General features: G+C 38.9%; 1 protein-coding gene across 1 annotated transcript in view; it reads right to left on the bottom strand.

Moving 5' to 3' along the window:
- Positions 1 to 24,168, bottom strand: part of LOC122973919 (glucosidase 2 subunit beta-like) — a 138,101-nt gene that overhangs the window by 58,753 nt on the left and 55,180 nt on the right. The window contains exon 10 of the mRNA XM_044341718.1: positions 15,680 to 15,749. Coding sequence (XP_044197653.1) covers positions 15,680 to 15,749 — 70 coding nt within the window. The remainder of the gene's footprint in view (positions 1 to 15,679; positions 15,750 to 24,168) is intronic.

Below are 24,168 nucleotides of genomic sequence, written 5' to 3'. Positions count from 1 at the left end.
CACTGCTTAAAATGCGTCGCACTCGACCACAATCACTCTTGTTTCACCGTCACAGCCCTTCCCATTTCCTTCAACTCTGCAGCTCTAGTGAGATTACAGTCATGGCTGGAGAGCAATCAGAGACCAGTTTGCATAAATGAATTCAGAAAAATCTAATGTTCAACTAGTTTGGTTATGATGTGAGCTTTGCCTGGAAAAAGATAATCACATTTACAAGTCAAGAAAACAAGAAAAGAGAAGAGATTACAAACATTTGCAGTTTGTGAATTAGAGCTATACATGCTTTTCTACAGTCAGCCAGAGATGTAAATATATTCCAGCTGCATCTCCTATGAACTAGGCTCATAGCGTATGCAATTATTTTGCATTAGCAAAATGCATTTTGAGGAAATTTAGGAAAGTAAATACCAAGGATGCAGATTTTTGTATCAGACATATGAGTGGTTACCTTTGAGAGGAGTATGTGTTATGAAATAATCACAAACCACAAAGGTCGTCTTACTAGCTTTTTGAAAGTAGAAAGATGTCAGCTGTGTCAGTTCTCACTGTACTGAGAGGTGTTTTTAATATTTTGTCCATCCCCTTTATATTAATCTGGGTAGATTAAACATTAGAGACATCTCTCAGTATAACAGAATGCAATTCATGAGCACCACAAACTACACCTCTCTACAGCAGTTTCAACAAAAACTGAACATTATAACCTTCATTTATTGCTTGACCTTATTGGTTTTAGCTAGGTGTACCTCTTTGTAAACTGAATGTGCATTAATACATACTATTAATATGGTAAGGCCACTTAAAATTGACTAAATGCTACCAGATCTACACCTAAATATTTAGTCAATGAGGGTTTATTTTGTGCAGTATGTGAGGGTTCTTCTAGTCAGTAACTCTTTGCACATAACTAGCTTGGAAGTTGAACATTACTGGAAACTTCTTTGACATAAATTGATTCCATCAGCAACAATTCTTACTCCCCGGCTGAGTACCACTCCCAAAACGCAGCATTCAAGCATCCATCCAATTTGATCATTTTTTTGTGGAAATACTGTGAGAATGGAACAAAATTGCAAGCTCGCTCCAGTGTTACAAACACACAAAAATATCCCAAGATCACAAATTTGTGGAAGAACTGTAAACTGCTCAGCAAATGTTTTTTTTAAAAAGATACCAAAGATCATGACTCAGCTACAAAACAGGCGTAAAAGGTCAGAGCTAAGAATCACAAATATAAAGGTCCCTGAATGAAGTATGGCTTCACCACAGCAAAGAGAAAGGTGAGACAAGCAAAACAGACAGTCAACTGTTTTGAAGCAGCAAGCGACCGTTCCTGAGCGAGCCCTGGAGGGGTCCTTTAAAGCCTCGTATCAGATGGCCCACACAGAAACCACACACCGTCTGTAGAAATCTAATTCTGCCCGGTGCTAAAGACATTGTTCTTGAAATACTGGGAGACGAGACTGCTGGGAAAGTTGATATAATACAACTCTGCACAACACAGCGGCCCGGTACAGGATTTGTCATTTCATCATTTCAGCTTCTGTAGGTGCTGATACACAGCACAGATTTTGCATTGCAACAGCACAGACACCCACTGCTGCACAACCGCTAGTTTATATTCTGTTTGCCATTGAGAAGCATTTGGAAAGAAATATACTACCTAGTGTATAAACAAAACTACAGTACATGTCCACCTCTCCTCAACTCTCTTTTTCTCTCATACGCAAATTAAAATGCAACCACTGTGACCCCCTGACTGTGAACATGTTATAGATTTTTTTTTTTTTTAACAGAATAGGATTTCAAAGCTGGATCACCAAGCTTAAGGAGCTACCAAAAACAGTGAGAGTTATAGTTTCACACAATGGTCAACAATGATATTTACAACCAGAATCACCTGACACTCAACTGTCACTATTTGGATCCATTGTACGACATATCATGAGAGATCCTTGGCAAAATTTCAGAAATGAAAAAAGTCTCTTGTCAATCCCTCAAACTGGAAATCTAAACACTGTCCCCACCTAAGTCTGTCCAAGCAGCAACCTCTGGGAAAAATGAAGCCAGTGTGGAAGTGCCAAAAACTGCATTTCCTCGAATGGCAACATGAGGCTGGCTCCAAAAGTGAGTCAATCCACATAGACCCCCATGTTAAAATGCCCAACTTTACAACAGAAATAAACATGTTGACAGTCTGGAACAAAAAACGGTTTTGGTCTCTAATGCTAATTTCCCCTTTCATGACAACTGTAAAGGGGGTGAGTTTTTTTTGTAACTCACCCGTTTAAATTTTTATTAAGCCATAGAGTTATGCATAATTAAGGCCGTGGCTGCTTTGAGTGACAGGTCGCGATCCGCTAGGTGGCTTGTTTCAGCAACCAGGCTTCACTCGGCCCACCTCAGCCCCACCTCTTTGCTCATTTTGGATTAGCCAGGAATAAGGCGGAGTCAGGCACTGCTAAGATGGCGACAGCTGGCAGCCGCCCACTTTGAGCTTCAAAACCGCTCTTCAGAAACCAATGGGTGACGTCACAGTGGCTCCGTCAATATTTTTTACAGTCTATGATTCTTTGCCATGAAATAGCAGCATTTTGCAGCACTTGAGATGTGTTGGGCCAAACCAGGACTCTCCAACAAGCTCTTTGTAATATAGAACATGAAGTGGTGTGCACTCCAGTAGACTCAGGTTGTCCATCTGGCAGCAAGCACTGCCTGTCTATCCATTGGGATCATTCCTTCCTACTCTTCTGCCTCCCACCACTGTCTCTCCAATTAAAAGTTACACATCAGCCTCAAGTCTGAGCCAGACTTCCAGATGGTTGGAATGATAGAGCAAGCTTTTTTTCTGTTGCATTGTCAGCGGAGAAATCAGTTACCTGTGTGTCTATTTTCCAAAAGTGCTGTGCAGTTAGGTGGTTGGCGGATGCTGTGGGAATTGAGCCAAGTTCTTGTGCTTAGTTAAATCCCCCAACTCTGCTCTGTACTTTTAGACCCAGCAGTGTGAAACTGAGAAAGGAACTACAGGTTTTCAAATGTTAATACACAGCTACATTTTTGCTCCTTGTTAGGTTAGATGAGATTGTTCATTTTTCACTTTGCAATCAAACTATGCAGAGACATAAAAAGAGCTTCAGAAATTGCTCAGGTTTTTAGTACAGTTAAAGTACATAGTAACTGTTGCTTTCGTTTTAACAAACATATTTATTTTTTATCACTTTGTAAGGGTTAAATTGTCCAGAATACACAAATTATGCATTATACGAAAACACTGTAACATTACCTGTAAAATACATTAGATCTTTATTAAAAATGTTTATCAAATATATATCAAATATAGCTCTGCATTTTGACAAGACTATAATTTAATTTCCACTGCTAGAACTCTACAAAGTAATCCATCAAACTATGGAATAAAGCAAAGAAGTGAGCATTTCATAAAACACTGGCTTACAAACCAGGGTTCAAAATGTAGACAGTTTATTTTCTACTTCGCTCTGAGACGCTGACATACATGAAGCAGTCAGTGACCAAAGATCACAGGAAAAGAATATCAGCCTTTGTTTTACCATAACAGCATCTAGCGTGTGTTATCCCACATGCTACAAGTGCAGTTGACAGGTAAATCCCACGGCTGACTATTTCTGCTGCTCTCACGCTTCCTTGTGAAAGTCTTTCTGTGTAGGAACGACCATGGCGTCTCTTGAGACTGCAAGACTGCAGCTCTTGCAAAATATAGAATCCAACTTAAACAACTGAATCCGACTGAAACAAACGGAGAACATAATCTTTGCAAACATGGATTGAGCACAGACAGCAAAAAGAGAAGTGCATTGTCTAAGGTACGGTCAGCATCTCATCAATGTCACGCACATAGCCAAGCCTGTAGAAAAGCATCAGCCCAAAATCTACCCTGCAATTAACACCAATCCAATGTGGGAGACAACTTATGTTTTTTTATGTATCATTACAAGGCTGGCAAGCCCCTATTTTCATGATGTGCTGTGCTTGAATGTTTCAATTCTTCAGTCAGTGTGAGTTTTTGTTCCAATAAAATCTGACAGGCACGTCTAATGATAAACGTATCTGCCAATAGCCCAGTTTTTCAGCTCAACATGGGACTTTAGCAGAATTTCATCCAACGGTTTCTTGAACTGCCTTTCAGTCGGCTGGTGCCAGGATAGATTATAACAGAACTTGAGAGCCTCGGATGGTCAAAATGAATATCACTGCGGTAGAGATTACAAGTAAGCCAAGAGAAGATGTTCACGTACATGGCTAATAGAGGATTTATCAAGCAGAGGCTTCAAATTTTATCTGAACATGGACTTAAACAGAAGCCTATTTAAATAATAAATCACAGCATATTCTCATGCAAAAATGAAAGTTTAGTTTGTCTCAGTTATACTGTTACTAAAGTGAATATTCAGTACATACAGTACAGCAGTAACAACAATAATATGAATAATGCCATTCACATTCAGCCAGAAATTTATAGAGTGACCAGAAAAATAGAAAACCTTGTAGATGTACTGCAATCCAATAGAGCTGGTCTGAATGACCTTTGTGAAACTGAAAGGTTTTAAATTAAATCAACACCTCTCTGACACAGTACAAGTAAAAGTAATATAAATTTTTACCAAAGATAAATGTTTCACAAATATAGAATTTATTACAGGACTTTTGCTTTGGATTGCATTAAAATCTGAAAGGGTTCACATTTGTTTATACCCTCCTTTACACTGTGTTATTTTGGGCTGTCCCAGATGACAATTGACATTTAGGAGTGAAACACTGGGAAATCTTTGGTCGTGAACCCAAAATGGTGGTCTAAGTAAATTCTGCAGATGTTTGAACACACAGAAAACACTGGCAAACTAGCGTGCCAACTAAAAAACATATAGTATTTACCTCAAACTCACTTTGAAAACATTGGCATTTATTCCATGTTGCCCTCTTCTTCCTGGTTGTGACTGGCTGTAGCATATCCTCCTCCTCTTTTGAGGTTTTCCGATGCATTTTTGTTTTGTTTTGCAAATTTTTGTGATACATGAAAGTGGAAGATGATCTTGACCCTACTTACATCTCTTTGTATCGTTTCGTAGCTCTACGACACACCAGGCCTTCATTGCATCATCTGACACACCTGAAAACTTCATCCTACAGTCCGACACAAATTGCAACCAAGACTTTATTAGATCCATCTGACACAGTGTGACATGCAATGAACTTCAAACATTGTTTTTATGTCTACAGGTGCCTTAATTCTGCCAGTTTTCAGTCTGCAATGCTCTTGCTAACTCAGCTTGACAGACCGATAGGAAAAAAGAATATCATACAGCACAGAGACATCTTCCAGAGCCCAAAGGAAATAAGGTAAATTAGTAATTGAATAATGTTGATCTTTTGACCATCGCTATCATTTTAGAGTCCCAATCAATATAAAGAGCCACAGTGGCATTGACCAGGGTCACCCCTCAATGATCTCTGGCGAGAAATGTGTCTATTGCTGTCTCTTCTGTCAAACTCATTACCTGCCAAATGTGGGCTGAAGGTGAATAGTGTGGGTGAGCCTCAAGTATGTGCCCCTAATAAGTGCTAAAGCAGCATGGTGGGCAGTGGGGGAGAATACATGGTGATAACTGAAAGCATAATGGTCACTTACAGCATGTACACCCTCTGTGTTAAATATAGCCAGGTACATCCAGGAGTCCATGGTGAGCAGCATATCAGATAACAGGCTTTCACAATATACTCCAAGAGAGTTATGTTTGAGATGGGTAATTCCACTGAGGATGTGAAAATAGAAAGTTTTTTGCAGGATTACTATCTTTTATCTTACATTTGCTGGTTTAGATGTTTACACTTGCAGCCTGCAAGGTTTGTTTTCCAACCAGGAAAAGTAAGCGACTGTCCCAGCGCCCAGACGCTCAGGGGTAACAGAAAGCACCAGGTTAACTACAAAACATATGATGCACAATATGTTTTGTAGTGTTTTGATTCATTTCAGATTTGTTTGGGAATATGTACCACTGAAGCACAATATCAGCTAAAGCTGAACAATAAATCTGTTCAATGAAATTGATGGACAGAAAATCTATAACTAATTTGATAATTGTTTAAGGCATTTTAAAGCAAAAAAGCAAAATATTTGTTGGTTCCAGCTACTAAACAGTGACGTTTTGCTTTTCTTTCCTTTCTTGTGTTTTATTAAACTGCATACTTTTGGTCCAACAAAACAAGCAATTTAAAGACAACACTGTGGGCTCTGGGAATTTGTGAAGGGCAGGTTTCTCAATTTCAGACGAAACTATAAATCAAGAAGACAACTGGGAGATTAATAATGTAAATAAACACTAATTGAAGCCCCAGTTTCCAGTTAAAATGCAAGGTCTGTAATCTCATCTTAAGGCCCTGTGTTGCAGAGTTGCCCTGTGCCAAAATCTAGCTTTAAGAACTTTATTAATTTAGTTAAAAATGGGTTTACATGGTGCATATTCCTAAATAATTTTGTGGTTAGCTGAATTATAAAAACTAAAGTAATTGACATGCTGCAAACAAGGGACCAGGTGGTATATCATTGTATGAGAACTGGTCTGCTCCTGAAGCTCATGGCAAAATATAATGAACCTGCCATGTGTCTTCTCTGTGCACTGTACTTGATAGGTACTTGAAGGTCAGGCAGGTTGCATACACAATGCACAGAGAATGAGAGGGCCAGGGGGGTAAATAGGGGCCCACAGTTCATTTTTGCCCTAGGACCCCATTTAAAGTTTGACCGGCCATTGCAATATTTGCAATAAATTACTGGGACTGCTGTTTTTAGAACAAAGACAATCAATTCCAACCGACTGCCTAAAAATATTCAAGACTGACTTTGACAGTAAACTAAGCACATCTGTAATATGACTTGAAGGAAATGGATTTCAGTATGTAATTTTTGCCTTAGATTGCATCCAAATTTGACATTTTGATGGTGCTGAAATTCTGTTCTGAAACTATGCAACCTTGTGAGTGGTAAAAAGCTATTCCAAATAATTTGATGTAAATTCCTTTCACCTTTACTGAATTAACAACACAAGGCGAAATCTGAATGCCTTAGTTTACAAAGAGGGCACCACTCTTCAGTAAAGCTTAACAAGCCAGAAGTGGAAATTATAATAAAATTGGGAATATCTTAACGAAAGAGCCAGCTAATCTGAAAAGGTTTGAAAATCCTTATGCCACTACATTTCTCAGCTACAGACTAAACAAGAACTCTGCATTGCCAAGCTGTAATCATAGTATAAAACAACACTGGTGTCAGTTAAACTTTGTATTACCATTTACACTTTTATGAGGTATCTAAACATATTTGAATAGAGAGAGCATGCAGAGTAGAAATGCTGACAGCTGGTATGAGAAAAAAAAACAACTTATGAATACCAAATCATGTTAAAATGTCATATAAACCTCTGATACAAAGGCCCAGGGAACTCATCTCAATTGAATAATCAATGTAACAGTCTTATTAATTTGTGTCGTCTTGCGCAGCAGCAATTTTTGGAGGAAGAAAATCTTGAATGAACGGATCAAAGAGAAGGAAGCGAGGTGAGTATGCACTGGTTTGCCTTTGAGTGTGTTTGCACACCAATACCTTGATCCTATAAGTTATCTAATTCAAGCACAACTTACTAATTAATGGTGAAAGTAAAAGATTTATTAATGGTTTATACAAATTATTTTTAACTTTTATTTTTAACTTGCCACTCAATTCATTTTATAAACTTCTACTATTACTAGTCTATTCTTGACGTTCCATTGCACTGCAAGTACAACATCCGCTTTCTAGTCAACAACAGGAAGAGTTATAAGTAATCTAAAACATTTACAATCCCTAATTAAAATAAATTCTTACTAATATCAAAATGTAGGAAATGTAGGAGCGTTAACCTTGATATACTTACTAGCATAAAGATCTTATGCTAATAAGGATAATTAAATAAACAAATGTTAATAAGATTTCAACAACTGGAGCATCAGTATGAGGTGTGCATGTAAATTTGGTTTCTATGGCTCACTGTGAGTGTAAAAACAAAAAATCGCTTTTCAAACACAAAAAATATATACTTCTTTTTTTTTTTTACCTTTATATGAGCTCAGCAGGAGAACAGCACCACATTGGGCTAACTATTGTTACTAAATCATATCATACTGCAGATAATAAACAGCTCCTTATAGATTACAGATATTTACTGTGACTTTCTCCTAGAAAAGCACAATGTCTTTGTTGTGCCAGCGAGCAAAGGGAGGTCAAAGCAAAGTCATTTATCTCTGTTGAGTTGGAAATTAACTTCTGCCTCCAAGCAATTCGACCTAGTAAGAACCCTGCTATGCCGCTGACCTCTCAGGCAACATGTGTATGGCAAAAATAGCATGGTGGAGGGTGTATGACTCCAGCAGATTAGCATCACATTGTTGATATGACATACATTCCTGGGAAAAAAAATGAGAGAATCTTTCAGCCATTCAGGAAAGAGACGGAACGGAGAACAACTTGGGTTATTTACAGGACAAATGAGTGCAAGAACTCGTAAGTATTGCATATGTAGAAAATGCAATAAAAGTGTGATTCTCCATTTTATAAATAATAAGGGTGACTGTCTGCTTACAATTCAGTGCAGGGAATTACACTGCATTGTTTCCTAGGTACAGAATTTATCCAAAATCTGTAAAAATGTAGCTGATTGCTACTAATGTACAGTGACTAGTTGACTTGATTTCAATGCTCTTCCCCCTCTACACAACTATAAATAAAATCTGAAAGTGTGGCAAACACTGTGTTGTATACTTAAATTTTTTATGAGAACAAAGAAGTATAAAACAAAAAAGCCAATGTTTTCTATAGGCAATAAAGCCTCTGTCATAATAAATGGAATACCTAAATAGAAAAGGTTGAAACGTGATGTACACTGTGAAAACCGTTGTCACTGTCACTTAGGGCATATCTGTCAGCAACATAGGATTTATACACTACATAACAAGATACAGTACAAGAGAAAGGTACTGCTTCTGAAGTGGAGAAATATTTCACAAAAGCCTAGACTGCATTTCTTGATAAAAATCAATAAATAAATACAAATAAGGAATGTGAGCATTAAAAAAAATGTTTTCACAAATCAAAAAATCATAAAAATACACAGAGGGACTGCCCACTCTCCCTTTTGAAAACTACTTAAAAAAAGAGAAATATTTTTAGGTTAAAGCTAAAGAAAGGCTGAACAGAACTGAAGGTTCTCTTTTAACCACTTGAACTTCTCGATGGTTTTTCTACTGGTTCTACATAGTTTATGTTCACAGACGTTATAATCATAATAATCCAAATGATGTCATCATGATAAAAAGTAAAAAATATAGCTAAAGATGTAGCCAAGGAGGTCTAATGTTGTATTGTAATGTATTTTGGTGCATGATTATTAGGCTACATGGCAAAATGTTTTTTAATTATCTCAATTTAAAACTATAATTTTAAAGACATAAGCAAAACTTTGTCTTTGGACGGGAAATACAACACTAGCCCAAACTTTGCTTCAGATAGTGAAGTTCTTGTCCAAAAACTCACTTGGCTGAGGGGTAAACAGCACTAAACTATCATAATCAACATCCATAACTAATTGAAGAAAACCAAACTACAATAAAAAAAACAACCTCAATATCCATCTGTTTTTAACTGTTTTTGGCTTCACGGTTCTTTCATTTCTCGCTGCTTTCTTTCTGCTATTATTGTTGTTGTTGCTATGACTTCCTGTGCTTGAAAGCTACAGCCTAGTTCATGACCATGGCTACTGCAGATGGTATATTTCGAAACAAAGCACCAAGCATCACTGAAGAGCCAATTTCAGGCAATTTCATTCTAATATGTGCATGGTTCCAAAGACCCAGGCTGATGTGGTATGATATAAGCCTTTTATGATGTTTGTTTTCATTCGCAAGGTCTCATCGCTTAATGTTTCAGCGAAAATAACCTGAAAAAATAAGTTTTAAAAATATAATTACAGTGTTTTCACTTCAAGAAGCTGCATATTGTAGCTTTAAGTCTTTACAATGGACATCACTGAGATGTGGTCGCATTTGTCTGCTCATCCACACAACACCTTACAAGCCCGAAGAGATCAATTTTCTGAGCTCTGTTCTCTTTTGTGCGGCCTCAGAGATTCTGTTAGAGGGGATAATTGTTGTCTTCCATACACTCGGGCTAGCTGTAGGGACTCACCTGGAAAAGTACATGCAATGCAGTGCAGAGGAAATCAATACAACAGCGCTAATTGGGCTCTCAGTAGGGAGTCAGGAAATGGTTGCAACTCATACCCATTTCCACAACCCGATGAAGATGAAGAGTGAAAATTAAATGTGATATGCAAGACTGTTCCCCTCTTAGTTACCAATGAAAAAAACAAACTCAGCTCTACAAATAGAACACAGTGACATTCATCTGCCTCTCATCTCAGATTCATATCAAATTCCAGTCTGTCAAAGTAACATCTAACACTGGATGGCTCCACGTTATATATTACATGATCTATTCACTGTGAATAACCAATTTTTTTTTTACATTTTCTTTAACTGCACATTGCATTTTGCTGTGTGGTCAGAGAAAATCTTCACTCACTTACTTTAGGCAAGCAACATAATAATACAGTACCTTATCTACTAGTGCTGAAAACAGCTTCAAAAGATACTGATTCACACGTCAGTCAGACAATTATTAGATTTCCCTGTAGCCCTTTAGAGCATAGCAAAAACTCTTATCAACTTACAACACCTTGATTTTTTTTTTTTTTTGGCACACTTTCCAGTGCTACCACTATACAATATGTAAAACAACTATCCACATGCAGGTTTTACAAAACAATGACCTTTATAAGAAGAAAAAAGTGAGCACATTCCTTGAATACTCTTGAGTAGTAAGGGGAGAAGTGGCTACAGCAAAGGTAACATGCTAACCAAGTAGTTAACTAGTTAAGAAGGCTATAAATGTCTAAATGGCAAGAACACTTATGCACCTGACATGTAGCTAACCAGCTAGCTGAAGAGGGCATCAACACAAGAAGACGAAGAAGAAGAAGCAGAAGAAGAAGAAGAAGAAGTTTAATTACTATTACTTTTGATACTATGTTCTTTATTGTACAGAATTTCATGTGTTTGATTGAGGTACGTGTTTACAGGGTTCACTCGTCTGTGTTTGAATGTTTGACACTGAGGAAGACCAGTGTGCGGTCCAATTTCTCGTGGACTTCATGAGGAGCTAGGACATTGTCTGTGAAGCTGTTTCTTTGGATCATTTGTACCGTATCTTTAAATGGCACTGTAGACACATTAAGATATAATGCCTAATATAAGTCTGCTGAAGCTTTGGTCAACACCTTGTAAATATATTCTATTATTGATTACTTAAAGCTGGGTATGAGTATCGTTTGAACAGAGTTTCAGTGCTGATCCCTAAATTACACTTTTTTAGAGTTCTTACTTTGAGGAATATAACCATCTTTTCTCCAAAACCCTTTTTTTTATCTAACAAAGGAAGCCAAACCTCAAATTGTCAAATGTTGTCTTAACACAAGCAGCTGTGATCAAAGAATAAGCGAACAAGATTATGAATGTGATCAGACACTCTATGTCAACTTTGAAACTTGAGAGTTTTTAATAGTTGGACATATTTCAGATGGTACCTGTCAAGTATTGAGGTTAAACATCCAGCTGTACCTAAAGCCCCAATCCATGATTAGTGTACTATATCAGAGTTTCAACAGTATGTAATAATATAATTCATGCCAATGTTCCATACAATGCTTTGTTGGCAATGTACACACTGTATATGACAAGCGTTGCACATGACCCGTTCCTTTTTATGTAAACAATCCAGCCGCACCAGAATACATTTAAAGGTTTTTTGCAGCTGTGAAACAACCAAGAAATTGTCCAACACCCTTCATTCCCCGAATGTAAGGAAAACCAGTGAATTTAGTTACTGGTGGCTGCCTTTGTGCATGTACTGTACTGTATGTTGGCGTCTATGGTTGGGATTGTTTCTCTCTCTCTCTCTCTCTCAGACTCTGAATCAGCAGGTCCCTTCGGTAAACAAGGCAGAGTGATTGTTGGATTTGCATATTCCTGAATAAATTATATTGCATTTCTGCGATAAGTGGTGCACTACTGTTTGGTAGCTTTTCCTCCTCCTTCTCTGCCTCCTCTCTTCTTTCTACACCATTCACCCATGCTGCCACGAATTAACCCTTATCATGAGGGACCACGGCAAATGAGAAAGTGCTGCTCAAAATTCATGTTTTCGGCGGGTGGAGAAACCATGCCACTGGCCCCTGGTGGGGCCCGGACTGCCAACTACGTGGATGGTTAATCAGGCCTGATAATGATGCATGCCCATGTCCGCCACCAAGGACAAGGATGGCAGCCACGCTCGACAGTGGGAGATGGGAGGTAGAAAGCCTGTCCTCCCAGAAAGCCTGGGAGGAGAGGAGGTGGAGATTAAAGAGACTGAAGCGACAGAGAATCAAGATAGTTAAAGAGGTGGGGGTGGAGAGAAGAAAGAGGAGAGGAGAGGAGAGGAGAAGAGAGGAGAGAAGAGGAGAGGAGAGGAGAGAACTCCCGACGATTAGTCTACGAAGGAATGCAAAAGAAGTCTGATCCACTGGATGAGGTTATTTAATGTGGGTGCAAATTACTATTTGTGTGTGTGTGTATGTGTGTATGCAGCCAGGCAGGCATATGGACATGTGTGCATATTCACATCACTGTGTCTAATGGGGCTGGGGGATGTGGTTCTTAATATGAACACATCTACAGACTGTAGTCCCTTTTTAATTACAGCCCGGGCATGCTAAAGAAGCGACCAGGAGGAAAAAAATTTCCTCCATTAGAGCCGCATGTAGGCCTCAGCCTTTTCCCCCCCATCAGTTCAGCTGATGACTGCTTTTTTTTTTTTTTTTTTCCTTCTCCCCCTTATTCCCCTCACTTCCTGAGGAGAATTGGGCTGGTGGTATTTTGGCTGTGAAAAGGAAACCATCGGACGGCAGGGGCATGAATATTCCAAATGACTAATGTTGCACATGCTTATTTTTGACATATCTGACTTCCGCAGGGAAATAAAACACTTCTAATGCAGGGGGACCATCTGTTATCTGTTGCTGGTGTTTCAGAGCAGTCGGGCTCGGTGTGCACACACTGGCTCACTCACACACACACACACACACCGAGAGAAATACACACAGGCATACAGACACAAACACATACATACACACTCAGACAGATCGACACATACTCACACAGCAGGAGGTGTACATAGACAGCGAAACACATGCGCACACACATGTACTAACAGCGGAATCCGTTGGGAGCATGCACAACAGACAGGCTCTAAACTCCTATACAAATTGAACACTCCTTTTTTTTAATTCAGTGTGTTTGTCAAACGTGCTGTAAATCTCGTGCTGTAGGGTGACAGGGAATGCACACACTTTTTATGCTAGCCATAAATACCTGGGCCTGTCTCCTCGCAGCAGCTGGAGCAGGATAATATGCTGGTGGTGTGAAGAGGGAATAAACTAGCTGCATCACCTTGAAAACAAAACACTAAATACACAAACTGCCCTCCACATCAGCTGCACATCCACACTAAGAGCATTCTCGCTTAGATATGTTTGGAACTATGGCCAAAGGAATAGATGCAGGAGGTATGGTAAACAAAGCTTGCTCGCATGGATGATCTGCTTGTTATTTTCAGACAATAGACAAAAAGACAGCTTTTTGGTGTGCCAGAGTAGCTCTATTGAAGCAACAGAATGTTCGGGATAGGTACATTTGTGGTGGAATTTCATTTCATCTCCTGTGTCTGTACATTTCAACAGCACAGAAAATGTTTTAAAAAGGTTCCAGTGGATATCAAAAATCCCAAAATTGTTATATAATGTATGCATCACCATGCATGAATTGCATGTATATATAACATAGTGAATCTACTTAAAGGTATACTCTGGGGTTTTTTTGTAAACAAAATGATGTTTGGATTCACTGCTTCTCATCAAAACATGTGTGTATCCTTGATGCCTGATAAAAGTGTAAAAAGTATTTCCTCCCTTATAAAAAATTTGCAAACCTACATTGTTAACATGACTTTTTGCTTGCTAGCAGTCTTCTTCTTCCTTGAATTTATTTTCGCATTGCTACGTTACTTAGCACGTTAGCACCACCAACAGTCGATCAGTGGAATAGCACAACACCATCTGCAGTGTTTTGGTTCACCTGGAAGCATGCTCACTTACACCTGCGCTTAAAACATTGCTCAATAGCACTACTAGTGGTCAACAGCTCCACAGAACACATTTAATAGAACAACTACAAACTAATGCATGAATATACATAATTTTCCAACTTACAAATATAATTTACTTAAAAGTACATGTCCATATTCGAGTTATAGCAGCAGAAAGATCATGTATTGATATATTTATTTTAAATTGAATGAACTGATTAAGTCATTAATGTAATTTAGTTATTACCACTATGTATAGAATTTATACATTTTTGACTTTGGCGCCCCCAGAGGTAGCAGTGAAAAAGACACTGTGACAGACAGCAGTACATATCGCTAAGCTCGGCCCCAACCACCCCCTCACAGTCTCATAAAAGATACATACTCTGTTGAATATCAAATTTCCCACGATATGAAACAGAGGGAAGCAGTGAATCCTCCCGTTTGAGACTTAGTTGGTATTTCTACTCGACAAACGACTAAAACAATTATTTTAGCATCAAAACTATCAAAGCATTGTTAGAATTCTGATTGAATGGTGCAAAAACAGAACGAAAAGGACAAGGCTGTTCCAAAACTGTAACATAAAATCTTTTTTTGTGTGAATGTGAAACTGGACGGTTATGATTTAGTTTTCTACACAGTTAAAGTAAATCACTGAAATCTCCTGTTTTGTATTGTCAAAAAATTCTTTATTAATTACTCTGCATTTTGTCGCATTTTGTCCATTACCTTTCTCAATTTTTTTTTAAATGACAGACAAAACTCAGTTAATGCAACCTTATTATTCACTCAACTAGCAACGTAATATTGGAATTTTTTGTTACTTGCGCAGTAATTCTATCGTCCTACAAGATTAGAAGATGCTTTTGGCAGCATGTTTGTGGTGGTCAATATATGTTCTATATGCTCTACAGTCATACTTCAAACCTCCCAAACAACTCTATTATGTTTGTGCTACTGCACTATCCTCTCCATTAGGTGCGCTGTTTTTGTTATATGTAGGCATGTGTGTTCCAGCTCAGCCTTTAATTTGAAGAAAGCGATGCAAATTCTCAAAACTCTGCACAATTACACACACATTATAGTTGATCCATTGTGTACATTGGGTACTTTGATTAAATCATATGCCACTAACATCAGGCAAAATAACCACACCAACCTCTCAGCTCCTTAAACATTTGTGACACGATAAAAAGATTAATTTAATTCCAGAAATTAATTCATGCATGTATTAATATTTGCACACAACTGCGGGCATATGATGCTATATGATTATATGGCTATAGCATGATGAGCAAAACAGAAGGATTTTAAAAGATTCAACAATAGCAGTGGGGGTGGAGAGGATGGAGGTAAGATTTAATAACTTACCTCTGTCAGCTGCCTTCAAATGAGGATCTTCACCCACAAGACTGCCTGGTGCACCATGTGCGTCTTTGATCTACAAGCACATAATGGAAGCAGAGAGAGAGAAAACAAGGTCAAAGATCTACACACTTATAAGACCTTGGGTATCACCTGCATTAATGTATAAAGCAGACAAAAGCGTGTGTATGTGCGTGCGTGCGCGTGTGAGAAAGTGATTTCAAAAGATCATTTCAGCTCAAGTCCATGACTCCAATATGCACCTCCCATCAGACATTGAAGACACTGTGCGCTTGATGTTGCAGAATACAAGGTTCCTTCTGCGCGCTAGGAGGCTCCCAGGAGCCTCTGAAAGACAGTTTAATGATGAAAGACAACATGCCTGGATGCTAGTGTTCTGTTAGGTCACAGGCAGAGACAGACAGAGCCAAAACAATTTTAGGTCTTTAATTTTCTTTTTAAAATGCCATTTTGATTTATAAAGATCCAAGTAACATCCCAGTTCCTCACCTTGTTGAAGGTTTTTGAGGGAGATAATAACTCCAAGAGTAAATACTGTTGGTTGCTATGCTGTGGCAGCAAAATATTGGTATACCGAATATCAAAATATTGACATTTATCTCTGGCTGGGAATCTACCTGAGGATAGGAAAATGTGTGTTATTACAGCTGTGCTATATTCTGTTGGTGATGCTTGTAGGAATGATCTATCTTTAGGAAAAAAAAAAACAACTTTAAACATGGCACAAAGCATCAAATCTTTCTGGAGTGTACATGATGCTGAAGAGAGAAGAAGATTCCCACATATGGGACAGAGGAAATGTGGGTCTGATTTGATGACTTGTCGCATGATGCATGCTGTCATTTTTTCCTTCACTGGAAACCAGACTGTAAACTCGACTGTGCAAGTGAGAGGTGTTGCCAAATACGATGTGACTCACCACCTCTGAGGAGAACAAAAACCTGCTTAAGATCACTGTGACATTGCATGTAGGATTTGTGGTTCAGACTATTTTGACAAATTGGAACGAATACAAATGTGAAAATTGTTACAGTGAAAAGTCTGTTTTTTCCCCATGAAGCTTTGTCAGCTCACGTTAGACATCTGGAGTGGAATTCATTATTGATCCGGCTCTGTGTTATTGATAGTTTTTTCATGTAATGTGCAGGTTATAGAAATGTGGTCAGTCTAAGAAGGAACACTAGATCTGTACTCCAGTCAAGTATCTTAACGCCATTGAACAGACACAACACAAAGCATACGCAGACAAAATAATATAACCATAGATGGAGCATGTTGTTGTTGACAACATGAAATTTGAACCATGAACAAATAAAACATATAAAACAGTATATTAGTCTTATCAGAGGAAAACTTACCTAACCTAAACTAACACTAGTGGTGATAAATAAATATCTTACTCATTTTACTTCAAAGTTTCCTTAAACAAATATTACTGATACAATATTATTTTCATTTTGATTTCTCAAATAATCATTCTGTGTTTTTAAATGTTTCGAAAAATGTCCATTATAACTAGGGCTGGGCGATAAAACAATCTTGATACGGGATCGCAATAAAAGTTATGGTGATAATGATGATAAACTTCCATTTCCAACATTTTTTACTCGATATGGATAGATCTAGTGGTCTATCAGACAACAGAAATAAATGCAACAACAGCCAATCAGTCTACAGTTTTTGGCCTGCACGTCAAGGTACATGCCTGTTTCCTACTGCAAAGCATTGAATGAGCTACCGGTAAAGAAAGTGGATGTCCTCTGGAAAAGAGAAACAAATGAGTGGAATTGGGGGACACGAAAGTGATATGATGATAACACAGCACCCTCAGATTAGCCTCTATGTCGGAGTCTGTCCCTGGGTAAACAGTGAACCAAGGTTGGAGAAGAGGGACAAACTTCGCCGCATCTGCCGACAAGGCTACGCTAGTGCTAACATTAGCAGGGCTACAGCTGGAGTGCCCGTCATTTCTACAGTAACCCTGACCAAAAAAAGCTGCTCTAACTCACAGATACTTTTCTCTAGTAGAGACATCCTGTCTGCAACTGTGTAACAGTCATCACACATCATCGTTTTTAACGCCTGACTCTGGGTTCACAAAGCTAACTGCTAAGCTAGGCTAAGCACAAAGCTAGGTAAACAGAGAAGCAACAAAAGGCTAGTTACCCACTAACACTAGTGACGTTTCATAAAGAAAAATAGCAAACATTTGGCATTTTTACTTGATAAATGACAAATTATTCATTGATTGTCAAATAGTTGGCATCACTAAACTGCATCCATGTCCGGGTCAGACAAAGAAAACATATGAACTAACTGAAAGGCTGAAGAAAATATCCAGGTGTGTGTGATTTTTATTCAATTTTTGCTATGAATTACAATAACACTGTTTTTTTTGCTCCAGTGTAAAAATAAGGATATTACATTATGACAGCAGAGGTACAAATAACTGAAGTATCCTCATAACAATAGTCAATGCTCACCTAGCTACAGTAACCTCAACAAGATAAGTTTCCTGCACTTAATGTTGTACTGTGAGGTAGAAATAATGGAGGCATCACTTCAAACTCAGTCCTCTCAGTCTACCTATCTTTTCATGTTCACATCATTCTCCAGTCCTTGTTTGTGTCTGAGAACGAGACACCAGCAGCGTAAAGCCTTCAAGCAGCCACATACGCTGCTCCCAGGAATCAGCCGGCACACGAAAACAGAGGCTTGCTCTTGAAAACTGTCTGCCTTTGAAGGATCTTTATTCTCCGGTTCCCCAGCAGCCAGAGATGTGTGTAACGGCTTAGACATACAATGGGTGCATCGCGGGTATTTGTCCGCCGAGAGCCCGGCCCAGCGAATGAAAAGAGGGGCACACATACCCAGGAAGCGCCTAATTAATTGACAAGCAGATATTTCTGAATTTATAATCATCAAACAGACTCCATTTTGTTCCCCCACCACCATCCTCACCAACCCATCTTCCCAGGCGACTTACTTAAGAGACTTATCTTATAAATACAGCCCTAATCAAAATAAATGACTAAAAGCTCTCGGGGAGTTGAAGGCTATACACATTTACATCAGAGGAACTGATGCAATTTAAATAGCCGCCTGTGCACTGATTTAAGGTTCAAATCACAGAGAATCCTAACTTATGTAATACTTTCAGTGTTTTTCTTTTTTTTTCTTTTTTTTGTTGCTCAGTTTGGCAGACCTATATTCATGACAGCCAAGTAGGAGAGACACGGCCTCCTTCTATGTGTGTGTTATGCTGAATTCCCTAAGCAGCATGCTCAGTTGGTGAGTGTCATATTTTACAGAATATTTTTTAAATATTTTATGCGTCGCATGCTTTTCATCTGTTTGAATTCACTTAACATATGTGTTCTCTGCGTTTGGATACATCTGTGTGGTATAGACGACTTTCTTTCTATTTACTGCGACGCGTTCTGCCTCCTGTTTTTCTGGGTAGATATTTCTTATAAAATGGAGTAGTGACTGATTTTAACAGCCAGTGGCTTACAGGCTCTGTTGCAGCCGGTCCTGCTAAGATGAAATGGGAAGATGGATGGATCGTCAAGTTTCACCTCAGTCCAGGTTTTGATGGATATGTTACTGCCACAAAGCCCAATACAGCAGATTACACAGGCTGTGAAGCCACAACTCTCAGTGTATAAAAGTCCAAAAGCTCTCTGTTCATTTAAAGAGAAACTGCTACAGCAATTTAACACACAGGCTTCAGCTGTACTTAAATCAAATTTAAGATTATGTGGAGACTGCAGTGTTCATCTCTGCAGAGGCGCAGAGTTTAAAGGTAAAGGTGGCAGCAGCACAATGTTTGCAGAGCTCCCAGAATCTCTGCCTCGTGACACTGTTGCTAATGCAAACTGAACTTTACTGTGACATTTGTGGAAGCCTCTGCAGAGTTTAACTTTTGGACAGGAGTGCAGAGTCGAGGGTCGATGTGGACCCTGCGTAGACCTTTTGAGAAGGCCCACACTCACCACACCGACAAGTCTTGATAACTTGACCACAAAATAGGTGCTTTTTTGGACCCTTAAAAGTAACATACATGATTATTCCAAGAATAAATTGTGAACACGTAACAAGCAACTTCAGCTACTTAAAGGTTAGAGAAAGACAACCTTCATGCTTAAAAGAAACCAATATTGATTGTTAGTAGGAGACAGAATGCAAAACATGGTCTCCAGTGTCTTATGCTTTGTATTCTCGACCATCCACCCCCCTAAATGCCTGGCCACACAAAAAAGTGATGCAGATTGCGCAATTCATTTTCGCATCCTGACAAAATGTTGGTGGCTGAAGCTTTGTGCCATGGAGAATATTTCCTCCATTTTGGATTCTCTCAGTTTCCCTCAAAAGGTTTGTGCTGTCAAGATGGTTTGGAATTCTACAGCACAAATTTCAAAGTTCACCAAAGTTGAACTCTATGCATAGTTCTTCTTCTTCTTCTTTGAGTTTTAATGGCAGTTGGCAAACCAGCTTATAGGTGCACTACCGCCACCTACTGGACTGGAGTGTGGAACAGTAGATTGGCAAGAAAAAAAACCCAACAAGTTCTCTCTATTGTTCCTGCTACTCTTAATTAATTAGTAGATTGCTTACTTTTCACAATGTCTTTCCTAGCAGATTCCCCAATGTAATATTGTGTTTTTCATCATATAATACTAATATTAATCCCATTCTTTCTTCATCATATCTGTTACAATCTATCAGTACATGTTTGACAGTTTCCAGTTTATTACAGCGTGTACATAATCCAGTAGGGTGCTTGTCTATCCTATAGAGTGTGTGATTTAAATCTGTATGTCCTATTCTCAGATGGGTAACAACAATCTCTTCCCTTGGGCTCTCGCCCCACATTCCACCAACGCCTACATGTTTTTGAATACTGTAAAGATGTCCTCCTGTGTCAATCAAGTCCCAGTATTCCTGCAAGGTTTTGTGCATATAAGCCTTTATGATAGTTTTAACCTCTTCATTATTTAATAGTATTTGTATGTCAATTAACTGTAAATGATTGTTTAGCCAATATGTCTACTGTCTCATTTCCTTCCACCCCTACATGAGCAAGAACCCAAAGGAAAGAGATATCCAATCCCCTGTAATGTAGCCTGAGTAGCACATGAAAGATTTCATACACAATATCCTGCCTGCATGACGACTCTCTAGACTTAATGCCTGAAAGCACTGACAAGCTATCAGAAGCGATTACGACACTGGGTTGGTTATTTTCTTCCACCCATTGTAATGCTAACAATATTCTGAGTAATTCACCTGTGTACAATGAAAGATGGTCTGATACTCTCTTTTTCACTGCTACCTCACAATGAGGGATGAAGAATGCAGCACCTGTGTGCCAAGTCTCTGATTCTTTTGAACCATCTGTAAATATGATTACCTTGTGTTGGTGTTGGTCAATATAGTTTTGTACTATTTTTTACTTTGGTACCAGTTTAGGTTTCTCTTTTAATTTTTTGTTGCAGACTTTGTATCTATGGATGGTATAGTGAATCTCCAAGGAGGTAAATCTGATGATGGAACAGTAGGGCTTAGTTTTAGATTACACAGGCCTACATTTTGCGCCTTATCATTCCCTATCCACCCAAAACGGAAAAATCCAGACTTATTATGCTTACAACACTCCTGTAAAAGGGCCTTTGTAGGTTGTGATCTACTGTGTCCTTGCAAATTAACCCAATACGCCAACTTAACAACAAATTTGGAGAGTCTGTTCAACATCAAGCTTTTTCAGGTTGGTTCCTGTTGCAGACATATAAGCTATGCATCCATAATCTAGGACTGTTCTCATACACAGCACAGATTTACTTTGCCTCGACAAGCAATACACAGATCACAGCGAGTCCATTGAAATGAAGTGATTTCAGCCCAAAATATATTATCTTATAAATGCTGGTGTGACCACTACCTGATGGTGAAGACCCACTGGAAGCAAAGAAATCCCTCAAAATTGCCTGTCACTTCTCGCTCATCGTTGTGGGGTTGACAACGCTCATAGGCTAGCAAGTAGCTTGCTTGTTAAGTTGTATAAGTAAGCAACCTCATGTTCTTCAACAACTTACCAGACTTTATGCCAAGCAACATTTCGTTTTTGTTTGTATTTGTAATACAATAATAAATAATACGTTACAAAAGAGGTTAAAGAAACTACATGTAAAATATTTAATATTTATTTATATTTAATATTTAATAAAAATACAATATTTTCAACTTTCAACTACATACATACTTATGATATATATATGATAAACACATAATGCAGTATTTTAACATTTGAATCCCACTGCATTCCTTTACCAACAACAAAAAATTGTACTCTGTGTTTTTCCATTTAGCGATTGGCCATTTTTCTGCTGCTGGCAGCATTTAAGAGTAGATCAAGGCAGCATAGACACTGTGTGGTGGTGTAAGTGTGCATATGTGTGCCTGAGAGACGGCATGCGTGCTCTGTGAGAGGTAAAATAATGACAGGCGAGAACGGATGGCTGGTGACGCTGTGACGAAGAAAGCGCCACATATTTTGGGCCTCAGGCTGGGCAGCTGTGAGAAACTTCTTCTCTCTTATCCCCTCTTCCCCTGGTTACCCCCCACCCCTTCTCCTCCCACTCCTCTTTCCCCCCCCTCTGCGGCGCTGTTCAAACAGAGGACAAAGACGCCCTGAGTGGTTTTCCTTTTCCGATCCCATACATGGCTGCTGGCACTTTCCTCTTCTGTATCTCCAGCTCGCAGCAAGAAGAGTGACGGAGTGAGTCATGGTGGTTTTAACGAGTGAATCTTTTGATTAATTTTAATGACACTTCCTAACAAATCTTCCTCCACAAGGAGATGATTTTTCTGCCTATTATTACATGTTATCATGTTGTGTTTTCACACGAGTCGAGTAAGATTATGTGTGATACTGAAAAAATTACAATGGTAACTACAGTTGCACATTTTGTACCTTTTACCGTATGAGTCACATCTTCTGAAAAAACATGTTTAGACTATAAACGGCACTGATACAGTCAAAGGCTACCTGTGATGGATGTCCTTCCTTTTTTCAAAGAAAAGAGTTGCTTACTTAAACAGCATACTTGACTTTAAAAACAACAGTCAGCAGTACATTCATGGACATATGGTGGATTTATGTGTGGCTCAGTTTGATGAAAATACACAATTTTATGAAAACGAAGAACGCACAGCATGTTTTATACATCATTGGCACCCACTGCTGCATCCTGGGACACAAGTTCAGACAAGAGCGAGAGCCAATTAAAAGTTCTTTAATCTAGAAAAATTGCTGCATTTCTCTGTATGTATGTATGCGTATTGGATGGCTATGGCGAGAAAAATGGCAGCTTGCGTGCCGCTGTCACACTTTCAGGTCATGCCAGTTGGCTTCCCCAATGTGTGACAGCGGTGAGATCCAAACAGAGCAGGAACAAGAAAGTAAAAGAGCAGAAGGGGAGAACATGGCAGGCGAGGACTACCACTTCTACATCAAACGAATGTTGTCACAACAGAGCAACAGAGCCGCCCCTGTTAACTGTGACACCATTCAGCTGCTCGTCACACTGAGCAAGGCAAGGCGGAAACCTACTGTAAGTCAAGCAAGCACGCTGTTTATTAAATAAGAGAGCAGGAGAGAAGGGAGAGAGCGGCATGCAGCGGCGGCGGCAAAGTGAGCATACTGTAGTGTTGTCAAATCTTCGTAAGTAGCATGGAAAGGCAGCATTTTCTCATCTCTCCATGAAATTGAATGTTGGGGAGGGAAATGAAGTGTGCCTTCCAATAACAGTAAAGGCAATCATTGAAGCTTGCACTTGAGAAATATGATATTGAGAGGTTGGCGCTGGCGTTTGAGTAGCGCTGAAAGAAACAACAAAAGTGATTATTTAGTGTTATTATTTTATGGTTGATACAGCACACTTCTGTAATGTGCGGCTGAGCGAAGGGGAAGACTGAGGTCAGCTTAAAGGCCCCATGAAACGGAAGTTAGAGCATCTTTAGCTTCTGTGATGTGACGTATTTCCTAGTGAAATGGATTATTTGAGTGGCGTACAGTTACAAGAGGGATTGAAATTAAATCCTTTGCATTTGATTGGGCCGCCAGAAAATGGGCGGGGCTTACAGAGTTTAGTGTTATACAGAGCTACAGACACCTCCCTCACCTGTTGTTAGATCAGGAGGATGATGAGGGAGAGAAGAATGAATAAGACTTCAGCCAAATTGTTTTGGAAATGAAAACAAAATTTTTGCCCACTGATTAACAAACACATATCTCTTCCTATCTCTCTCCATATTGCTCTGTTAGCTACAATGATTCTTATTATTTTTTTATTTCCAGGAGCTGCCATCTTGTGTGATGTCATTTGGAGCCATAGCCTGCGTAGTAGAGTTGGACGCCGCCTGACAGAGGTTTGAGAGTTGCTATCACAGCTGTCAATCATGATGTCACACCC

This window comes from Thunnus albacares, chromosome 22, assembly GCF_914725855.1.
Source record: "Thunnus albacares chromosome 22, fThuAlb1.1, whole genome shotgun sequence".
Lineage (NCBI taxonomy): Eukaryota > Metazoa > Chordata > Actinopteri > Scombriformes > Scombridae > Thunnus > Thunnus albacares.
The sequence above is the reverse complement of the archived record's forward strand: the minus strand, read 5'-3'. Positions and strand labels throughout refer to the sequence as shown.